The sequence below is a fragment of the Pyrgilauda ruficollis genome, unplaced genomic scaffold (genome assembly GCF_017590135.1).
Source record: "Pyrgilauda ruficollis isolate IOZ18807 unplaced genomic scaffold, ASM1759013v1 scaffold17, whole genome shotgun sequence".
Classification (NCBI taxonomy): domain Eukaryota; kingdom Metazoa; phylum Chordata; class Aves; order Passeriformes; family Passeridae; genus Pyrgilauda; species Pyrgilauda ruficollis.
In genome coordinates, this window is record NW_024515875.1 from 11,299,444 (window position 1) to 11,316,075 (window position 16,632).

Sequence of the window (16,632 nt, forward strand, 5' to 3'; positions counted from 1 at the left end):
GGAAGTGGGCACCGCCTCGGGAAAGGCGCGGGGGAGCCGCTGGGCGAGAGCCCAGCCACTGCGGGGAGGGGCGGGGCGTGCGCGCCGCGGACCAATGAGAAGCGAGAAATTTGCATACGGCCCGGGTGGCTCGGCCGGGCCGGTTCGGCGGCGGCGGAGCCGCCGGTATCGGCCTGGAGAGGGGCGGGTGGACGGCACCGGGCCGGGGGCCCACGGAGGAGGCCGCACGAGGGAAAAGCGGCTCTCACCCTCACCTCGGGGTGGATCGGCCCGGAGGGGCTCCCCGCAGCGGCGCGCTTCCCGGCAGTGATTTCAGCTCTTTTAGAATTTGTCCAGCAGGTTTCCCGCGCTCGCGGGAAGCCGCTCCCACAGGCCGGTGCAATGGCAGAACGGGGCGGGGAGGCGCAGGCGCGCTCGGGGCGGGCCGGGCTGCAGCCGCTGCCGGTCGGTGCGGGACCGGAGCCGCGGTGCCGCCGCGCCCCATGGCGGCCTCCGCGCAGCCCTCGGTGCCGCCGGCCCTGAGCGCGGAGCAGGCGAAGGGTGAGTGCGGGCGGTCCCGTGTCCCGGGCGGGCCGGCGGCGGAGTGCCCGTGTCGCGCAGCTGGATGCGGGAGGCCGGCGGGCGGCTGAGTGCCCGTGTCCCGCAGCGGTGCTGGCGGAGGTGATCAAGGCGTTCGGGGCGCCCGAGAACGCGCAGCGCATGGAGGAGGCTCGGGACAACGCCTGCAACGACATGGGCAAGATGCTGCAGTTCCTGCTGCCCGTGGCCACCCAGATCCAGCAGGACGTGATCAAGGCCTACGGGTTCAGCAGCGACGGCGAAGGTGGGTTGTTCCCCCGCCGGGCGGGATGCTCCGGGCCCGCCGGGGCAGCGGGGCGTCCCGCCCATCCCCTTTCCTTGCAGGCGTCCTGAAGTTCGCCCGGCTGATCAAGTCCTACGAGTCGCAGGACCCGGAGATCGCCAGCATGTCCGGCAAGCTCAAGGCCATGTTCCTGCCGCCCATGACGCTGCCGCCGCACGGGGCCGGCACCGGCGGAGTTGCTGCCTCCTGAGCCCGCGGAGTTCTCCCGGTGCCCTCCTTCCAAGGTGCAGGTCCTGTCAGCCCTGGGAATGGGGCACTTGAACAAGGGAGACGCGGTCCTGGAAGGAATGGGGTGCTTTGTGTCTGCTCGTGAATAAAACGTGTGTTGAAAACGCCCGTGTTTATGAATGGCCGTGAGCTCAGCAGTGCTGCTCCCTGGTGCAGAGGCAGGCACAGCAGTGCTCTCTGCATGACACTTGCGACGCTGTTTTGGGAGGCCCACTATGCACCGTGTTCTGCAGAAGGTTTGTGCAGAGCCTCGGTGAGAAGGATCTGGTGTCACAGAGACAGGTATTAAGCACTTCACAAGGGCAAGCATTTTCAGACGTGCTGTTTGAAGCATACCAGGAAGCGTGTCCCTCAACACGATCCAGTGCTGTTCAGCGAGTGTTGTAAATGCCATTGAGACCCCTGTCCCAGCAGGGTCGGTGCTAATTTACTCCTGCCCCCAGTGCCTGTGGCTGCCTTGTTTTGTGGCTGAATGTGCAATCCGGCACATTTTCCTTAGTGAAAAAAGCAGCAGGGAGCAGCCGAGCGTGGGAGGGCTGGGCTCGCCCCGTTTGGCTGCAGCCTGGATTAGAACAACATAAACAACATAAAATTTTTATCTCGCCTCTTTTTTGGACTGCATAGGGATCATCCTAGTGGTGCAGCCTTGCTCCTTTGCAATGTTCTCTTTCCAGTGTCATTCAGAGGGACATCAGGTATGTCTGTTTGTAGCCTCCTGCCCTTTGTCCCTGTTCCCGTTGGAAGAATTGAGGTCTTTGGCGACAGAAGGGAGGGGAAAAGGGCTGAGAGCGGAGGAGCCAGGCCTGGGAGAGCAGGGAGCTGCAAGCCAGGTGTGAGGGAGCTGCGGCGGGCGTTCTGCGCTCTGAGTTACAAAGCGGGCAGGAATGCAGCCAGCGAGGGCGTGAGCTCCGTGGATGGGAGGCAGGAAGAGCAGTCGGTCCCTTCCGTCTCCATCCACCTCTCCGAGCCTGGCCTTGGCCTTCCCCCACCCCTTTGATTATTCATTAACTGCAGTCCAGGAAGTGCTTTGCAAATGGTGAAAATTAAGCCCGCGGCTTGAGGCCTGAGGTTTGCCTGACCTGGAGCTATCTCCTCCTCAGTCCGCCTGGGAGCAGGCGGAGTTCGGGGTTCGCCTGTGCGGATCGGGCTCAGGTGAGTCACGGGAGGTGCTGCACCCGCAAGCACTGCCAGCTGCTGCTCCAGCGCCCGGCACTCACCGCCATGAGCATCCACCTCTCCTCTATCAAGGTCTTTCATCTCTCTCCCAAATCCGTTTCAAGATCCTTTCTTGGTAATTCCAATATTGCTTTATTTTCTTTAGTAGGACCCCCTTGGTTGAGGGCTGTGGTACTTCCTCCACCAGCTCCTGTCAGTCCTCCATCAGTGGGGATCTGAGAGACAAGACCCTGATGCCATCCCGTGGGTGAGTGCTGTGAATGCTAGTTAGGGCAAGAAAACAAGAGCTGTTGGTGAGAAAAATAAAAATATCAGCAGTAGGAATCAGGCACAGAAGGGAAAACCCCCCACTTTTTAATAGGAGCTGCCTATTAGAGGATTGGAGCTGGCTGTGCTTTACATTGTTGCTGTTCTCCTTCTCACTTTGATAACGAGCAAGCAGGGTTTGTGATGCCCAGTCTGCTGCAGTTCCTCTGCCACCCTGCAGCTGCAGCATCTCTGAACGGTTTTGCAGAGAGAGATGTCAGCTGCCTGGCCTTTTAAATTCTGGTTATTCCTTTATTTGCTGCAGTCTTTCTAGCCCTTTATGGAACAAAAAGCAGGACATACAATCCTCACAGTCAGTCCAAACAGGTACCTTGCTCTGGAAGGGTGTCAGGAAATGGGATTTGCACTGGCATTACTCTCTGGTAAGAATTTGGGCAGCCACAGTGGTCCAGCACTGTGCTGGAGCCCCAAGGCCTGATGGAGAGCAATGTGGCTTTGGAAGATGGTCCATCTGCCCATCCCCAGGCAGCCTTTGCTCTGCACTGATGACTGAACTACAACAGACTTCTGTACAGAACAGCAAAACCTCCTGTCCGAAATCTTCTCCATGCTGAGATTTAGAAGAAGAAGATTAAAAAATGCAATGCTTATTCTCAAAAAGGGCTCCAAATTAACTCCCCCCAAATGTGAGGGAAGCATGGAACAATAAAGTTATCTGAGCAAGAGGGTGCACAGTATAATGGGAAAAGCTGTGAATGTGATACTAAGGAAAGTGCCAGCATCTGCTTTTGTAAAGGCAAATATGGTCCTGTAAAACTGGAGGGTTTGAGGGACTCAGCAAGCTTGTGGATAAGGCAGGTCTGGCCAGTGCAGTTTGCTTGGATTTAAAGAATTTGACAAGATTTTCTCATAGAAATCTTTAAATCACAGCATTAAAAAAAAAAAAGAAGATGAAGGTTTTCTTGGGTAAAGAATTACTAGATAATAGTAAATGGAAGGTGGGAATTAACATCCCATTTTTACAGCAAAGGGAAGCCATCAGTGGTCAGATCACAGGGGGCCTTTCTGAAAGACACACTGTTCAGTATATTCCCAAGTGACCTGGGAATACAGCTTGGTGAGGTGAGAAAACTGGATGATGGTAGAAAGTTATTCAGGATAATAGGGTGGGAGTCGACTTGTGAATAATTTTGGAAAGACCTAATGGCAGTGAATGAATGGGCAGTACAACAGCAGGTGAAAAGGCTTATGTAAAACAATCTTCATACAGAAAAATAATACAAAAATTGCGTATAAAACAATGGCTGTGAACGAATGGTAACCTCTCCTTGGTTATAGAATCCATGCAGTTGTTAGCTTAATGCTTGGTTGTAATGAACATCAGGAAGCACTGCTGTCCATGACTCACCAACATTTTGAACACCACAGTTCTGTGCCCATCTACACTCTTATCTCCAAATCAAGATGCCAGAATTGGAAATATCTCTGAGAGGGACAGCAAAGGTGGCCAGAGGTACAGAATAGTTCTGTACAAAAAGAACCCCTTAGTAGGGCTGGAGTCTTCAGCCTGGCAAAGAGTTGAGGATGGATACGGATATTTTAGGTCTGTTACCACGAGCAGCTTGGAGCAGGGGGAGAGAAACAGGAATCACCCACTGGTTTTCCTTTCTTCACAACAACCAGGTGTTTAAAAAGAGGCAGGGAACAGGTTATAAGCGAGTCAAAGGAAGGGGTGTTGCTGTAACTGAGCAATGGAGCTCTTTGCCAAAGGGCCCAAAATTTGTTATGCATGTGACAGTTGACTACAAGTAGCTGCTGATACAGTCCTAGGAAGAACAGGGGCAAACGAAACTCTATACACAATATTTCTCTCTGCTCTTCCTTTGACAACCATTTTGACCTCTGGATTGCCTAGTCCTACCCCTGCTGCCCCAAAACTAGCTCAGGTGGCTCAGGGCCTTATTCGGGTGAGTCCTGACATCTGCCAGGGTGGAGGTTCCTCAGCTGCTCTGGGGACCTGGGCAAGTGCTGAACCCCCTTGGGGGGGAGCACGTGTGCAGTTTTTCCTGATACCTAATCAGAATTTCCCTTGCTGCAAGTGATGCCGGTTGCCTCTTGTCTTTTTCTTGTGTCCCACAAGAAAGAACCTGACTTATCAGCTCTAAACCCCCACGGCCCCTTTTAGGTAGTCTCAGACAAGTGTTAAATCCCTCCTTAAGCATCTTTTCTTCAAGCTGAATAAACCCAGCTTGCTCTCTGCTATGCTCAAGGCTCTTCACTTGAATTAGTGGCATTATGCTGGATTCTTTCCAATTTCTCAGGACCTTTTTTTTCTTGCAGCAATCCAGATGTGTGTCTTTTAATTAGCTATTTCATTTATCTTCTGCTGTAAATTTGTTAGTGTGCTAGCTGTGGCCTGGTTCCGCAAGGGATTTACAAGATGAGGTTCTAACTGAAAGCCAAACAGTGTAAGAGTTTGCTGAAATCTCTTGACCTCTTAATTATATTAAAAAAGTGTTTTAGTGGCTCAATGATTATATTTAGTGGCTCAGCTGTTCCATGCTGCAGCCATTTGGGAGAGCAGCCTCGAAGACACCGACTGATGGCTTCTCTGTGGTGACATTTCCGTCCCTTACTGGTAGTTTTTAATTGGACGGCCCAGATCAAAGACACCAGAGCGGCTGCATGCATCCACTCCTTTCCTAAAATGAAAGCAAGCAGAAGCATAAACTCATCCTGTAAATTATGTGAGATGGGATTTTTGTCCACAAAAATACCGTCAAGAGATTACACTGCACCCTGTGGCTTGTCCTTCTGGAGGATACTGAGTTCCATGGAATAAGTGCTCACTCACCCTTTCTTATTCTGGTCTGGGCTCTTTGCTACCTTGTTCTTCCCCTGTTCCCCTCTGCCCAACTAATGTTCAGTTCCTCAGACAGATTTTCTCCTTCAGTGTAGGGTGCAAGGATGCCTAAGTTTCGGTTTTCATCTGCCTTGGCTTCATATTGACTCAGCATACTCTAACATGCTTTTGATATCAGGAATTATTTTTTGGGACTTCTGGAAGTTCCTGCCTTTTCTCCCTTGGCAATAAACATAACTTGTTTCCTGTTCCTGCTAGACTGATTTAAGTGCCGCCTTTCTGGTGCAACTTCTGCAACTTTGTGCAGTTGTTCTCTTGAGTTGGTCCTGTGCATTTAAAATCTCCTTGGTTTTTAATATCAGTTCTAAGTCAGTACCTCTGGCTGCCTGCAGCTCACTGCACCCCAGCTCACCATGTGCATGAAACCAGAAGCATTTCTAAGGAAGCTGTTGTAGGTGCCTGGGTTGCCTTTCTAGCAATGAAGTTTAGCTTCCCACTCCTCTCTCCTGTACTTCCCTTTGTTGCTGGTTTCTGTCTTGGCCACGAGTTTTTGTCTAGGTCTTAGCTAGCATCCTGTTCATCTTTTTGCAGGATTTCCCAGTCTGGTGGTGTGTGGGGAAGTCTGCAGCTGCTGCTGCTTGAAATGAGCAAGGCTGTTGCTGCTGCCCACAGCACACAGGGTAGCTGAGATGGCCCCAGGGAAAAGCCAGGCTCCTTTGCCAGCTGGATTGCACTCTTATGCCACTGCTTAGCTTCCATTCTTTCACCAGACCTGCAGACCTTGAAGCCAGTGTTGTGGGCCACAGCTGGAAGCAGCTAGGTGACTGGAATGGTTTTCCTTCTTTTTATACCTGGTTGTCCAGGTTGTCAGCTTTGGCCTCAGCATGGGATGCTGGGATTTTGAAGGTCCTTGGCTCAGCTCCCTCAGTGCTGTGTGGGCTCCCTGTAGGTAGTAGCTGTTTGTCCTGGTCTCTGCCTGCCTTCCTGGGCAGCATCACCACCCTCTCCCAACCTCCCCTTCCCTTCTGAGCTGCCTGTGCCAGTCCCATCCCATGGCAGGCTGGTTTCAGGCAGGCACTGCTGTGCACAGAGCACTAGCCTGGACCTTGAAGTCTGCAGCTCTGGATTCACATGGATTCCCCCCTGTGCCTGTACAGAGCATGTGGGACGTTTAGGACCATTTGTGTTGCTCGTTGGCCTTTTGGAGGAAAAGGGACACAGAGGACGAGCAGAACTGAATTTTGTGAACACGGCCAGAACCCAAGATGCATGTGAAGAGTCAGCCCTTGTGTGCTAAAGACAGGGACCCAAAAATAATAGGGGCTATGGGGAGGAAAGACACAAAAGGAGAAGCAGAAGTGTATGCAAAGCAGCTTGGGGCTGCGGAGTGGATGGCTCAGAGCGCTTCCTGTTCCCGGAGCTGCGCGTGCCCCGCTGTGTACGGGCTCGCGCCTGCCCGTGCCCAGCAGCACTGCACAGCGGGCCAGAGATCGAGGCACCTGCCCAGGAAAATGTGGATGGAGAGGGTCTGAATGGACTGACAGTCGACTCCAGGAGAGATACATGGCCAGCTCCCAAGAGGCACAGGAACAGTTTGGCGTTGGGTGCCTCAGCACAGACCTCCGACTTCCCTTTCCTTTCCAGCGCAAACTGATTTTTCCTCTGTGTTTTTTGGGTTGCTTCAGTGGCAGCCACTTGGCCACCTCTTCTTTCTCCCTCCACAATGGTGAGGTAAGAGGGTCTGAGAGGTCTGTGTGTGTAAGGAATGGGAGCAGGGAAGTAGGATGGATGAGGGCAGGGACGGCCCTGGAAGCCGTATCTCTAATGGGAACCGTCCATAAGCTGGGGGAGGCATCAGGCAGGAAGGGATGCTGCTGCTGGTTTTCACCTAGGGATGCTGACCAGGGACCATTCTTCACCCTACAAATCTCCACAATAGTGCCTGGCCTTTGTTATTCACTTGGTCTTGCTTTTATTTTCTCTGCTAGGTGGTTTCACCGTGACCTGAGTGGGCTGGAAGCTGAAGCCTTACTGAAGGGACGAGGTGTCCATGGGAGCTTCCTGGCCAGACCCAGTCGGAGGAATCAGGGGGATTTTTCCCTTTCAGTCCGGTAAGTAACTTGGACCCCAGCTTCTGTCTTTGCAGTGTTACATACACAGACTGCCTGGATCCTCACATGTCCTGTGGCATCTTCTTCATCCTGTCTCTATTCCTTTGAGTTCTTCTCAACTGTAAAATGACCTCAGCTTCCCAGTGTCTTCTAGAGCCTCCCTCAAGTTGCCCAAGGAGCTTCTCTTTCCAGTCATCTCCATTCACGGAGATGGTTTGCTCTGGTTCCATGGGTGGGAGGTAGTGCAGGACACTTTCCTGCCCTTTTTCCAACCACCTCATTGGACTGCCTTGTGCTTTATTTCACAGGGTTGGTGATCAGGTAACCCACATCCGCATCCAGAATACTGGGGATTTCTATGACCTGTATGGAGGGGAGAAGTTTGCCACCTTGTCAGAACTGGTGGAGTACTACACACAGCAACAGGGCTCGCTGCAGGACAAAGATGGAACCATCATCGACTTGCGATACCCGCTCAACTGTTCTGACCCCACGACAGAGAGGTACAGGCACAGCAAGGAGCTGCTGTGTCTGTGATTAATGTTTCATGGCCTCCTTTCTGTCCTGCCTGCATCCCCAGAGCAAATCCTGCAAAAAATCCCTCCTGCCTTTCTTAACCTCTTCTGTGTCCATGGGGGAAGCATCCCCAGGAATAGCTGTGTGTACCTTGATCCATCACAGCAGACCTAGTAGGGATCTATTTTTACTTCTGGTTTCCGGTTGCCTTTGCTATTTATACACTGTTTCTGAAAGAAAAGGTTGCGGTGTCCGGTGTGGGTCTGCAGTGGTCTGTGGAGGGGCACGTTGTGTGGAAGCCCTCAGTTGTGCCCCAAACCTCCTTGGTTATTCTAGGCCTGGGTGACTCACGTAGCTGCGAGCAGGACCATGTTCCCCTGCTATTCCTGGCCTGATTAGTCTCCTTCCTGTCCCCGCTTTGCATGTGTCTCTGACACCAAGTTCCTAAATCAAATCAGGTGGTTTTGCCCTTGCTTTTTGCTTTCAGGCCCTTTGATGCAGCTCGGGGGAGCTGTCATGCCCTGCTCTGGGGTGACAAGTCCTTCTTGCACAGGTCCTCCTCGGGCACCTGGAGGCAGGGAGCAGAGACGCCCTGGGCCAAAACATCAGGGTACACCCCAGCTTGCTCTGGGGTCAGGCTGCAGAGGGGCAGGTCTGCTGCTGGCTGTCCTCTCCAGTCAAGGCCATTGCTTCGTGGCCCTGCAGTTTCCTCCCTTCCTCCTGCGGTTGGAAACTTACCCCCTCCCCCCCTCGGGCTCTTACGAAAGCTCCTCTCACTCTCTCCCCAAGTGATTTTCCATCACGTGGCTTTGAAGAGCTGGGCTTTGCTGGGGGAGGAGGAATGGGACCCATATTAACCCCCTCCTACCTGTGGGGAGGGGAGACTGGGAGATCTCTGATGGGCAGGAGGGGCCAGCCGATCCCAAGGTGGCATCTGAACACATGGTGGCTGAACAATTCTCTGAGAGGAGGTTCAGAAATTAATGACAACCGTGCAGTGAGAGTCAGTCATCAGCTGCTTCTTGCATGAGGTGAGGGTCAACAAAAGTTACTTGCTGAGCCCGATAACTGTGTGAACCTCTTGCTGTACGTGGAGCAACCCCTTGCTCTGACCAGATGCAGGGGAGAATGAATAAATGCCCCAGCTGCCTCTGTGACGGGGCTGTGGCCTCGTGAACTCCATCTCAGTTCATGGGAACAAATAGCCCCCTAACAATGTGAACTTCACCAGTACCATGCCAGGCCTTCCCTGTTAGCTGCTCCATGGGAAGTAAATCCCTTCCCACATCCCCATGGCAAGGCAGGGAACACCTTGGTCAAACGGGGATGCTCCTGACCTTATGCTGGGAAGAGAGAAGGAGCTGCTGAGTGTTTGTACTGAGGACAAGAATGTGCACATGGATCAGCTCCTTGTGCTCACTCCCATGGCCAGGGTGATTGCTGCAGTGTGGTGTGCTCAGAGAATGGGAATTATCTTTTGAGTGAAGAGGTGACTGAGTTTCAGAAAGAGGAGTTGCTGGAATGGTTCTTTAATGGATCTGATCTCAACACAACCATCTGGGTGCTGCTAAATCTGATGGGAGAGTTTCTGACTCAGTGGGGGCTTATTTCTGTTTCCCTGGTGTTTGAGTTTCCAGAGCCCCTTGCAACAGTAAGACAACAGTCCCAATAATACTGTGAGGTGCTGAAACACACAGACTACCCTCTCCCAGCTGGTGTTCCAGGCAGAAACTATCACTAAGCTGTGCCTATGTGTGTGTCACACAATGGATCACACTTGGTGCTTTCCCGCTGTGTCCTCCGGTACCAGCCTTCTGCTCCCTAGGTCCCTTCTGTCTCTGCCCATCCCTTGCACTTTCCTCTTCTGCCCTGCTCTCCACCTTCTATCTCATATGCTTTTCCCAAGATCCTGCTCCTCCTTCACTCTCTCATTCCTTCTTCTCTGTCTCCCCCTTCCTTTCCTCCTCCCTCACCCTTCCCCAGAGTTGCTGTTCTTCACTCATCAGCTCAAGGGCATCCACTTTGCATCTCCACCTCTTTTCTGACCCTCTCGTGTTTTTTCTTAGGTGGTACCATGGGCATCTGTCAGGCCCTGCAGCAGAGTCACTGCTCCAGACCAAAGCTACCCCTTGGACCTTCTTGGTGCGGGAGAGCCTCAGCAAACCTGGGGACTTTGTCTTGTCTGTCCTCACCGACCAGCCTAAACCTGGGTCTGATGCTCCAGCTGGGGCAACCGGTGCCTCTGGGACCCGGCTCAAAGTCACACACATCAAGATCATGTGTGAGGTGAGCAGTGGGAGGGCAGGAGGAGAGGCGGTGGTCTGATGGATGTTACCAAAATGGATGTGACAATTTCTCCTATGTCTTTCATGTGGGATGATGAGATTCCAAGGAGAGAATGCAACTGGCCTTAAATGGGATTGGAGGGCAATCACCTTCTCTGGGCCTTGATCCACTGAGAGCACTACAGCAAGAGCACGGAGCCATGAACTCTGTGTGCTCAGGGCAAACTCCTCTGACCTCCCTGCCAGAGCAAATGCTTTCCTAGATGGTGCGGGGTGGTGCCTATGGATCTGCACCCCAGCATTGCCTTTTTCCTGAGTGTTATAAGCTTTGTCTGTGGGACGGGTGGAAAGAGTGGGGGCTGTGCAGCCTGGAGAGTCTGGGGAGATCTTACAGCACCTTCCAGTACCTAAAGGAGGCTCATGAGAAAGCTGGAAGGGGACATTTTACAAGGGCATGGAGTGATAGAGCAAGGGGAAATGTCTTCAAACTGAAAGAGGGCAGGTTTAGATGGGATAATAGGAAAAAATACTGTGAGGTTGATGAGGCACTGGCTCAGATTTCTCAGAGAAACTGTGCATGCCTCATTCTTGGAAATGTTTGAGGTGAGGCTGAAGGGGGCTCTGGGCAACCCAGTCTAGTGGAAGGTGTCTCTGCCCATGGCAGGGGGTTTGGAATTAGCTGCCTTTTATGATGCCTTCCAACCCAAACTATTCCAGGATTCTGCTATGAATGTTATGAGTGAGACATTACACATTCTTCCTCTGTTTAGAATGGACGCTACACAATTGGAGGGGCTGAGATGTTTGACAGCTTGACAGATCTGGTGGAGCACTTCAAGAAGATTGGAATTGAAGAGATGTCTGGTTCCTTTGTGTACCTGAAGCAGGTAAGTTCAGTTTCCTGGTTTTTAGGCACCCTTTGGAGGACTGATTTGTTGGTTTTTTCTGCTTTATGTCCCTTTCCTTCTTTTTTCCATGGTGCACAGAGGACACTTCACTCTCCAGCAGCATCTCTCTCTCTCTCTCACCTATTGTGTTTTCCCATCCCCAGCCCTACTATGCTACGAGGGTGAATGCTGCTGACATTGAGAACAGAGTGCAGGAACTGAACAAGAAGACAAGTCTGTCTGAGGAGACGTCCAAGGCTGGATTCTGGGAGGAATTTGATGTAAGAAACTGCTGGGGGACATAATTTGACTTTTTGGCAATTCTGCATGCACCACCTCATTCTCCGTCCTCGTTTTCTTCCTGTACAAAAATTTCTTGTGTCTTGTCAATTTATTTCTGAAAGAAATGTCTGTTTGGAACCAGTTCCCCTGGGGAATGAGTCTCATCTTTAAGTGAACCCAGTGATGTAGAAATGTGCTTTTTTATGGCTGGGAGAGTGAGTCACCAAGATAGTAAGGGCTCAAGCCTCAGACTTCTCAAGTCTAGGTTTGGTTTTCACTTCTCTGCTCCCCCACAGCATGCCCATGTGTCATCAGAGCCACCACTGTGCCTCCTAGTGCCCACCTCCCCTGCCATACGTTGTGACCTTGCCGTGACTATTCTTTCTTCTGCTCTCAGAGCCTGCAAAAACAGGAAGCCAAGCACCTGTTTGACCGTCATGAGGGCCAGAGACCTGAAAATAAGAGCAAGAACCGATACAAGAACATATTGCCCTGTGAGTCTTGCTTCTCCACTATAAAATAAACCCAAACAGACAGACAGGCAATGAAGAACTGTCCAAGCCATCCCTGCCTCAGCCCACTCTGTCCTCCAGAGCAGGGTACAAGGTGTATGGCACTGAGGAATTAAGAGCTGATGAGGGAGGTCACAGCCTTTTCCTGTCCTTGAAGGAAGAAGGGAGGGTTGCATCAGACTCATTAGCTTCTGTGGTCCATCACAGAGGCAGAGAGATGGGAGGACAGAGTGAGATGGTCTGAACACAGAGAGGGAGAGCTGAGGATATATGGGGCATTACTGGGAATCATGACAGAGGTGGCACAGGGTAGTGAGGGAGCTCTGTGTGGCTGTGCACGGAGTATCTCATTGCACTGTTCATTCCTTCACTGCACCCCCAGTTGATCACTCCAGAGTCATCCTCCAGGGAAGAGACCCAAATATACCTGGATCTGACTACATCAATGCCAACTATGTGAAGGTGAGATTCTTGAAAGACAGCTGTGTGCCTGTCCACAACAGTGCCAAAGCAGGGGAAGGTCTGCTGCTGCTGCAGCCCTCCTGACCCTCCCCTGTCTGCACTCAGAACACCCTGATCAGCCCAGATGAGTGCACCAAGACCTACATCGCCAGCCAGGGGTGCCTGGATGCCACAGTCAATGACTTGTGGCAAATGGTGTGGCAGGAGAACACACGCATTATTGTGATGACAACACGGGAGGTGGAAAAAGGCCGGGTAAGTAGCAGTCTTCCTTTTCAACCATTGCTCTGCTTTCTCTCTCTCCTGCCTTCTGCCCATCCTCACCCTGCCCTCTCTGCCCACACAGAACAAATGTGTGCCTTACTGGCCAGAGCTGGGCAGCACGAAGGAATACGGTCCCTACCTTGTGCAGAACGCTGGGGAGCACGACGCACTGGAGTACAAACTCCGGCACCTCTGCGTGTGCCCCAAGGATAACGTGAGTGTGTCTGACCAAGGGCTGCCACCCAAGCCCCCATACACCTACACCTGGGAACTGCTGGGTGCTGTGACGATGCTGCTGTTTTAGCATTCCCAGGGCTGCTGTTCCCACCTGGTTTGAGCTGGAATCACACTGGTGGAATCACTAAGAAGTGAGACAGATTGTCTCTGGCTCCAGACTCACCTCTCCCTGGGACAGAGGCCAGAGACAGGTTGCAGTTTTACCAGTGGGGTGCTTTGCTCTTCTCAGGGCAAGGCTGTGCGTGAGATCTGGCAATACCAGTACCTGAGCTGGCCTGACCATGGTGTACCCAGTGAGCCGGGAGGAGTCCTCAGCTTCCTTGACCAGATAAACCAGAAGCAAGAGAGCATCCCCAACGCAGGGCCTATTCTGGTACACTGCAGGTTGGTACAGAGGCTGGAGGTTGAAGCATCCTCCATCCCTTATCTAGGGTGAGATACAGAAAGTCTTCCAGCTCTACCCCAGGACTTGTGAGTGAAGCATATGCCAGTCCCAATATTTGCTTTTTTCTTCTTCAGTGCCCCCACACCAAACTCTCTACCTGTTGAACCCGTGACTCTTTTGTGGCATTGCTGAACAGCTGCTACAAGAGGCACATGCTTCCCCAGAAGCAGCTGCATTTTGTTTCAGGAGCTGTCTTGCCCTGACCTCTGCTTGTCCTCTCCTTGCAGTGCTGGGATTGGCCGCACTGGGACTATCATCGTCATTGATATGATAGTGGAAACAATCTCCACCAAGGGTAAGAGGATCCCAAAGGATGTCAACATGAACTGGACTATCCCGTAGGACTTTGCCTTTAAGTTCAGCTGCAGAGGGATGAAAACTATCAGCTGTCAGTGGGAGAAGATCCTGCCACAGCCCTAAGTTGTTCTGGTGTATCTCTGTTCCATATCCACTTATGGCTTTAGTCTTCCCTGAGCTTTGGCTTTTCCTCAAGGCCAGACTTCAAAGATACTGAGCAGGGGGAGAGCTGGGAGGTCCATACAGGAATAAAGAGTATGGAAGGAGATGGAAACTTCATGCCTGTTTTCCACTGTGGCTGCTTTTGGTAGAGAACTGGGCGAGGGGGCAGTGAATATGTCCGTAAACTTTTCTGGTGCTCCTTGCTAGGGCTGGACTGTGACATTGACATCCAGAAGACCATCCAGATGGTGAGGGCCCAGCGATCTGGGATGGTGCAGACAGAGGCCCAGTACAAGTTCATCTACATGGCCATCTGCCAGTTCATAGAGGCAACCAAGAAAAAGCTGGAAGTTATTCAGGTGAGAGAAAAGGGGCTCTACTTCCCTGTGAGCCTAAGTCCTTCATGCTGCTGGCTCTGAGCCCAACTGCTCTTTCAGAAGTTTTAAGCTAACACTGAGACCTACACAGACTACAATAGTGCAGTGAGATCTGTGTCCTTGTTCCTCTCTTCTAAGACTTTTAAATTCAGGGGACAAGTTCATTAGCAGTTCAAGTACCAGTCCCTTCTGAACTGCTAGACAGCAGTTAAATTTTAATGCAGTTACTTTAACTATGTTCTGAATAATATCACCAAGTGCTGTTTTGTTACAAACTTAGTTTAGGACAAGCAAAGACTTTCCTTGCCTCTTCTTTCCTCTTTGTCTTTCACATCCTAGTTTTGCAGCCGCAAAATCTTTTCCTGCTATTTGATAAGTCGTGTCTTTTCTCTTTCCTTGTAGCTTCTGGCTGCATACTATAGCTTAGGCTGTTTTTATATTCTTTAGCAGAAATTTGGGACTTCTGGGCATTCTAGTGCCTCCAGAGATTTGTTTCCCCACTGCTGCCTCCTGCACAAGGCTGCTCACCTCTGGCAGTGGCAGTGTGCTGAGCCCAAGCACTTCAGCAATCCACCAACTTCCACTGAGATCCTAGCACCAAGTGGGGTTTAACAGCCCATGGTGCCTCAAGTGCACCTCCCAGACCACACTCTTCCAAGCCTGTTTTTCCTCTCCTGCAGTCTCAGAAAGGCAAGCCAAACGAGTGCGAGTATGGGAACATCGCCTACCCCCCTGCAGTGAGGAATGCGCACCCCAAGGTTTCGCGAAAACCCTCCAAGTAAGAGCTCACCTACAGCACAGGCCCAGCTCTGCCTGCCCCTGGCAAGTCTGCCTGCTGCCTTGGCTGGCTTTTTCCTCTTCCTCACTTTTTCCCTGGTCTTACAGGCAGAAAGAGGAATCAACAGTGTATGAAAACTTGGGGAAAAAGGAGGAGAAGGTGCGGAAACAACGCTCCTCAGAGAAGAAGATGAAAGGCTCACTAAAGAAAAAATAATCATACGTTGCAGGTACCCCCATGGGGGTTTGAACCTGGGCTGCAGGACTGGAGCTCACATCCCAGCTGGCCTGTCTCGCATTCCTTGCTCTTGCACTGGAACGAAGCCTTCCCCTTCTGTTCCGTGCCAGCTTTCAGCGCCGTGAACCAGAGCGCTCTCCAGCTCAGCTGACCGACTCCACGGTCCCTTGCCCGTGCAGGCGAGCCAAGTCTCTCACTGCCCCCTCCTCATCCATTAGCAGGAAAAGGTCACGCCCCTCCTTCCCTTGCTCCCTGAGCACTGGGGCCCAAACTCACCTTTGCTCTGTCAGCTTGAGTGGAATTCTCAGGGAAGAGCTAAGGAAGGTCAATCCAGGAGCTACATCTCTGCCCACTGCCGTGAGTTGAGTTTATCCTGTTTGTGTTCCCTGAAGCTTCAGCTTTTCAAGTATGGAGGTTTTGGCCTGTTTCAGATCAGCTCCTCTGCAATTCAACAGGAGACCTCCCCTTTCTTTAATACCAACCTTCTGCCCCTCTTATCCTTTTGCTATCTCATCCTTCACCTGGACACTGTAAATATACCAGAATTTGATGTGATGGCCATGTTTTCTTCTTTGTTTGTAAATAAACCTGTTTGTTTGACTACCAGGTCCCAAAAGGTTTTCTTCTTTAAGTGTGCAGGTGAAATCTTCCTGATTTCACCTGCAGATCTGCAGAGACTTAGAAGGATGGCTCCAGCTTAGTTTTCCTGATTTCCTGTTAGCTACATGCAAGCTGTGACCAATTATGGTGGCTCCTTGCTATGAAGCTCAAGTGTTGGTAGTCAGCAGCGAAGTCTGAGCATGGAAGGTCAGGTGTGACAAACTCTGACACAGCTTTTATATCTAAATTTTACTTGTGGGTTTTCAATATGTGAACAGACAAAGCCACAGCTGCTCTGACCTCGTGCTGGTAACAGTGCCACTTCCAGCAGCAGCCTGCTCCAAAGGCCTCCAGAGCCTCCTTCCCACCACGATTTATACAAAATGCTTTGGGAGGAAGGTCACTGCTTGCTGTCATTTGATATGGCAAGAAAGCTGGTTGGAAGCATTTGGAAGGCAGAAGACACTTTGTTGAGCAGATGCTCTTTCCATGTGCTGGACTTCAGCTTCCCTCAGCCTGTGATCCCATAGGCCTGTGTGTGCATTTCCCAGCTGTCTTTGCTATTCCATTGCCACTAGAGGAAGAAACAGGAAAGAGGCAGTGGGGGAAATAAGGGGCAGAAGTAAAAATGGGTGGAGGGACATGTACTGTGTTTCATGATGCCACATACCCTCTTTTAAGCAATGGGAAGGGGCTAAAGTCCTAGCCTAAAGAAACACATACCTTTGCCTGAAACCTCTGGGTAGCTTCAAAGGACAGGACCCAATTGTCTTCCTTCTTAAAA

The 16,632-nt window shown here is 51.6% G+C and overlaps 2 protein-coding genes and 1 non-coding gene across 4 annotated transcripts; all 3 read left to right on the forward strand.

Annotated features, from left to right (window-relative positions):
• The first annotated feature begins 304 nt into the window (after positions 1–304).
• On the forward strand, positions 305–365 carry LOC121351747. The gene has a single exon (XR_005954830.1). It is a non-coding gene; the product is annotated as a U7 small nuclear RNA (small nuclear RNA).
• Positions 366–380: 15 nt separating this feature from the next.
• Positions 381–1,194, forward strand: CUNH12orf57 (chromosome unknown C12orf57 homolog). Its single transcript, XM_041463973.1, has 3 exons — positions 381–540; positions 647–823; positions 904–1,194. Exons 1-3 carry the CDS (start codon positions 483–485, stop codon positions 1,050–1,052), a joined length of 384 nt encoding a protein of 127 aa, XP_041319907.1. The 5' UTR covers positions 381–482; the 3' UTR covers positions 1,053–1,194.
• Positions 1,195–1,339: 145 nt separating this feature from the next.
• Positions 1,340–15,831, forward strand: PTPN6 (protein tyrosine phosphatase non-receptor type 6). 2 transcript variants are annotated; one of them, XM_041463971.1, is made up of 16 exons: positions 1,340–2,242; positions 2,412–2,513; positions 7,385–7,507; positions 7,816–8,010; positions 10,090–10,309; positions 11,079–11,195; positions 11,360–11,476; positions 11,875–11,971; positions 12,372–12,451; positions 12,557–12,706; positions 12,798–12,929; positions 13,182–13,336; positions 13,625–13,692; positions 14,064–14,215; positions 14,914–15,011; positions 15,119–15,831. In XM_041463971.1, exons 2-16 carry the CDS (start codon positions 2,500–2,502, stop codon positions 15,225–15,227), a joined length of 1,827 nt encoding a protein of 608 aa, XP_041319905.1. In that variant the 5' UTR covers positions 1,340–2,242; positions 2,412–2,499; the 3' UTR covers positions 15,228–15,831. The 2 variants fall into 2 exon arrangements, with proteins under 2 accessions (XP_041319905.1, XP_041319906.1); XM_041463972.1 differs by lacking the exons at positions 1,340–2,242; positions 2,412–2,513 and adding an exon at positions 6,734–7,127.
• The last annotated feature ends 801 nt before the right edge of the window (positions 15,832–16,632 follow it).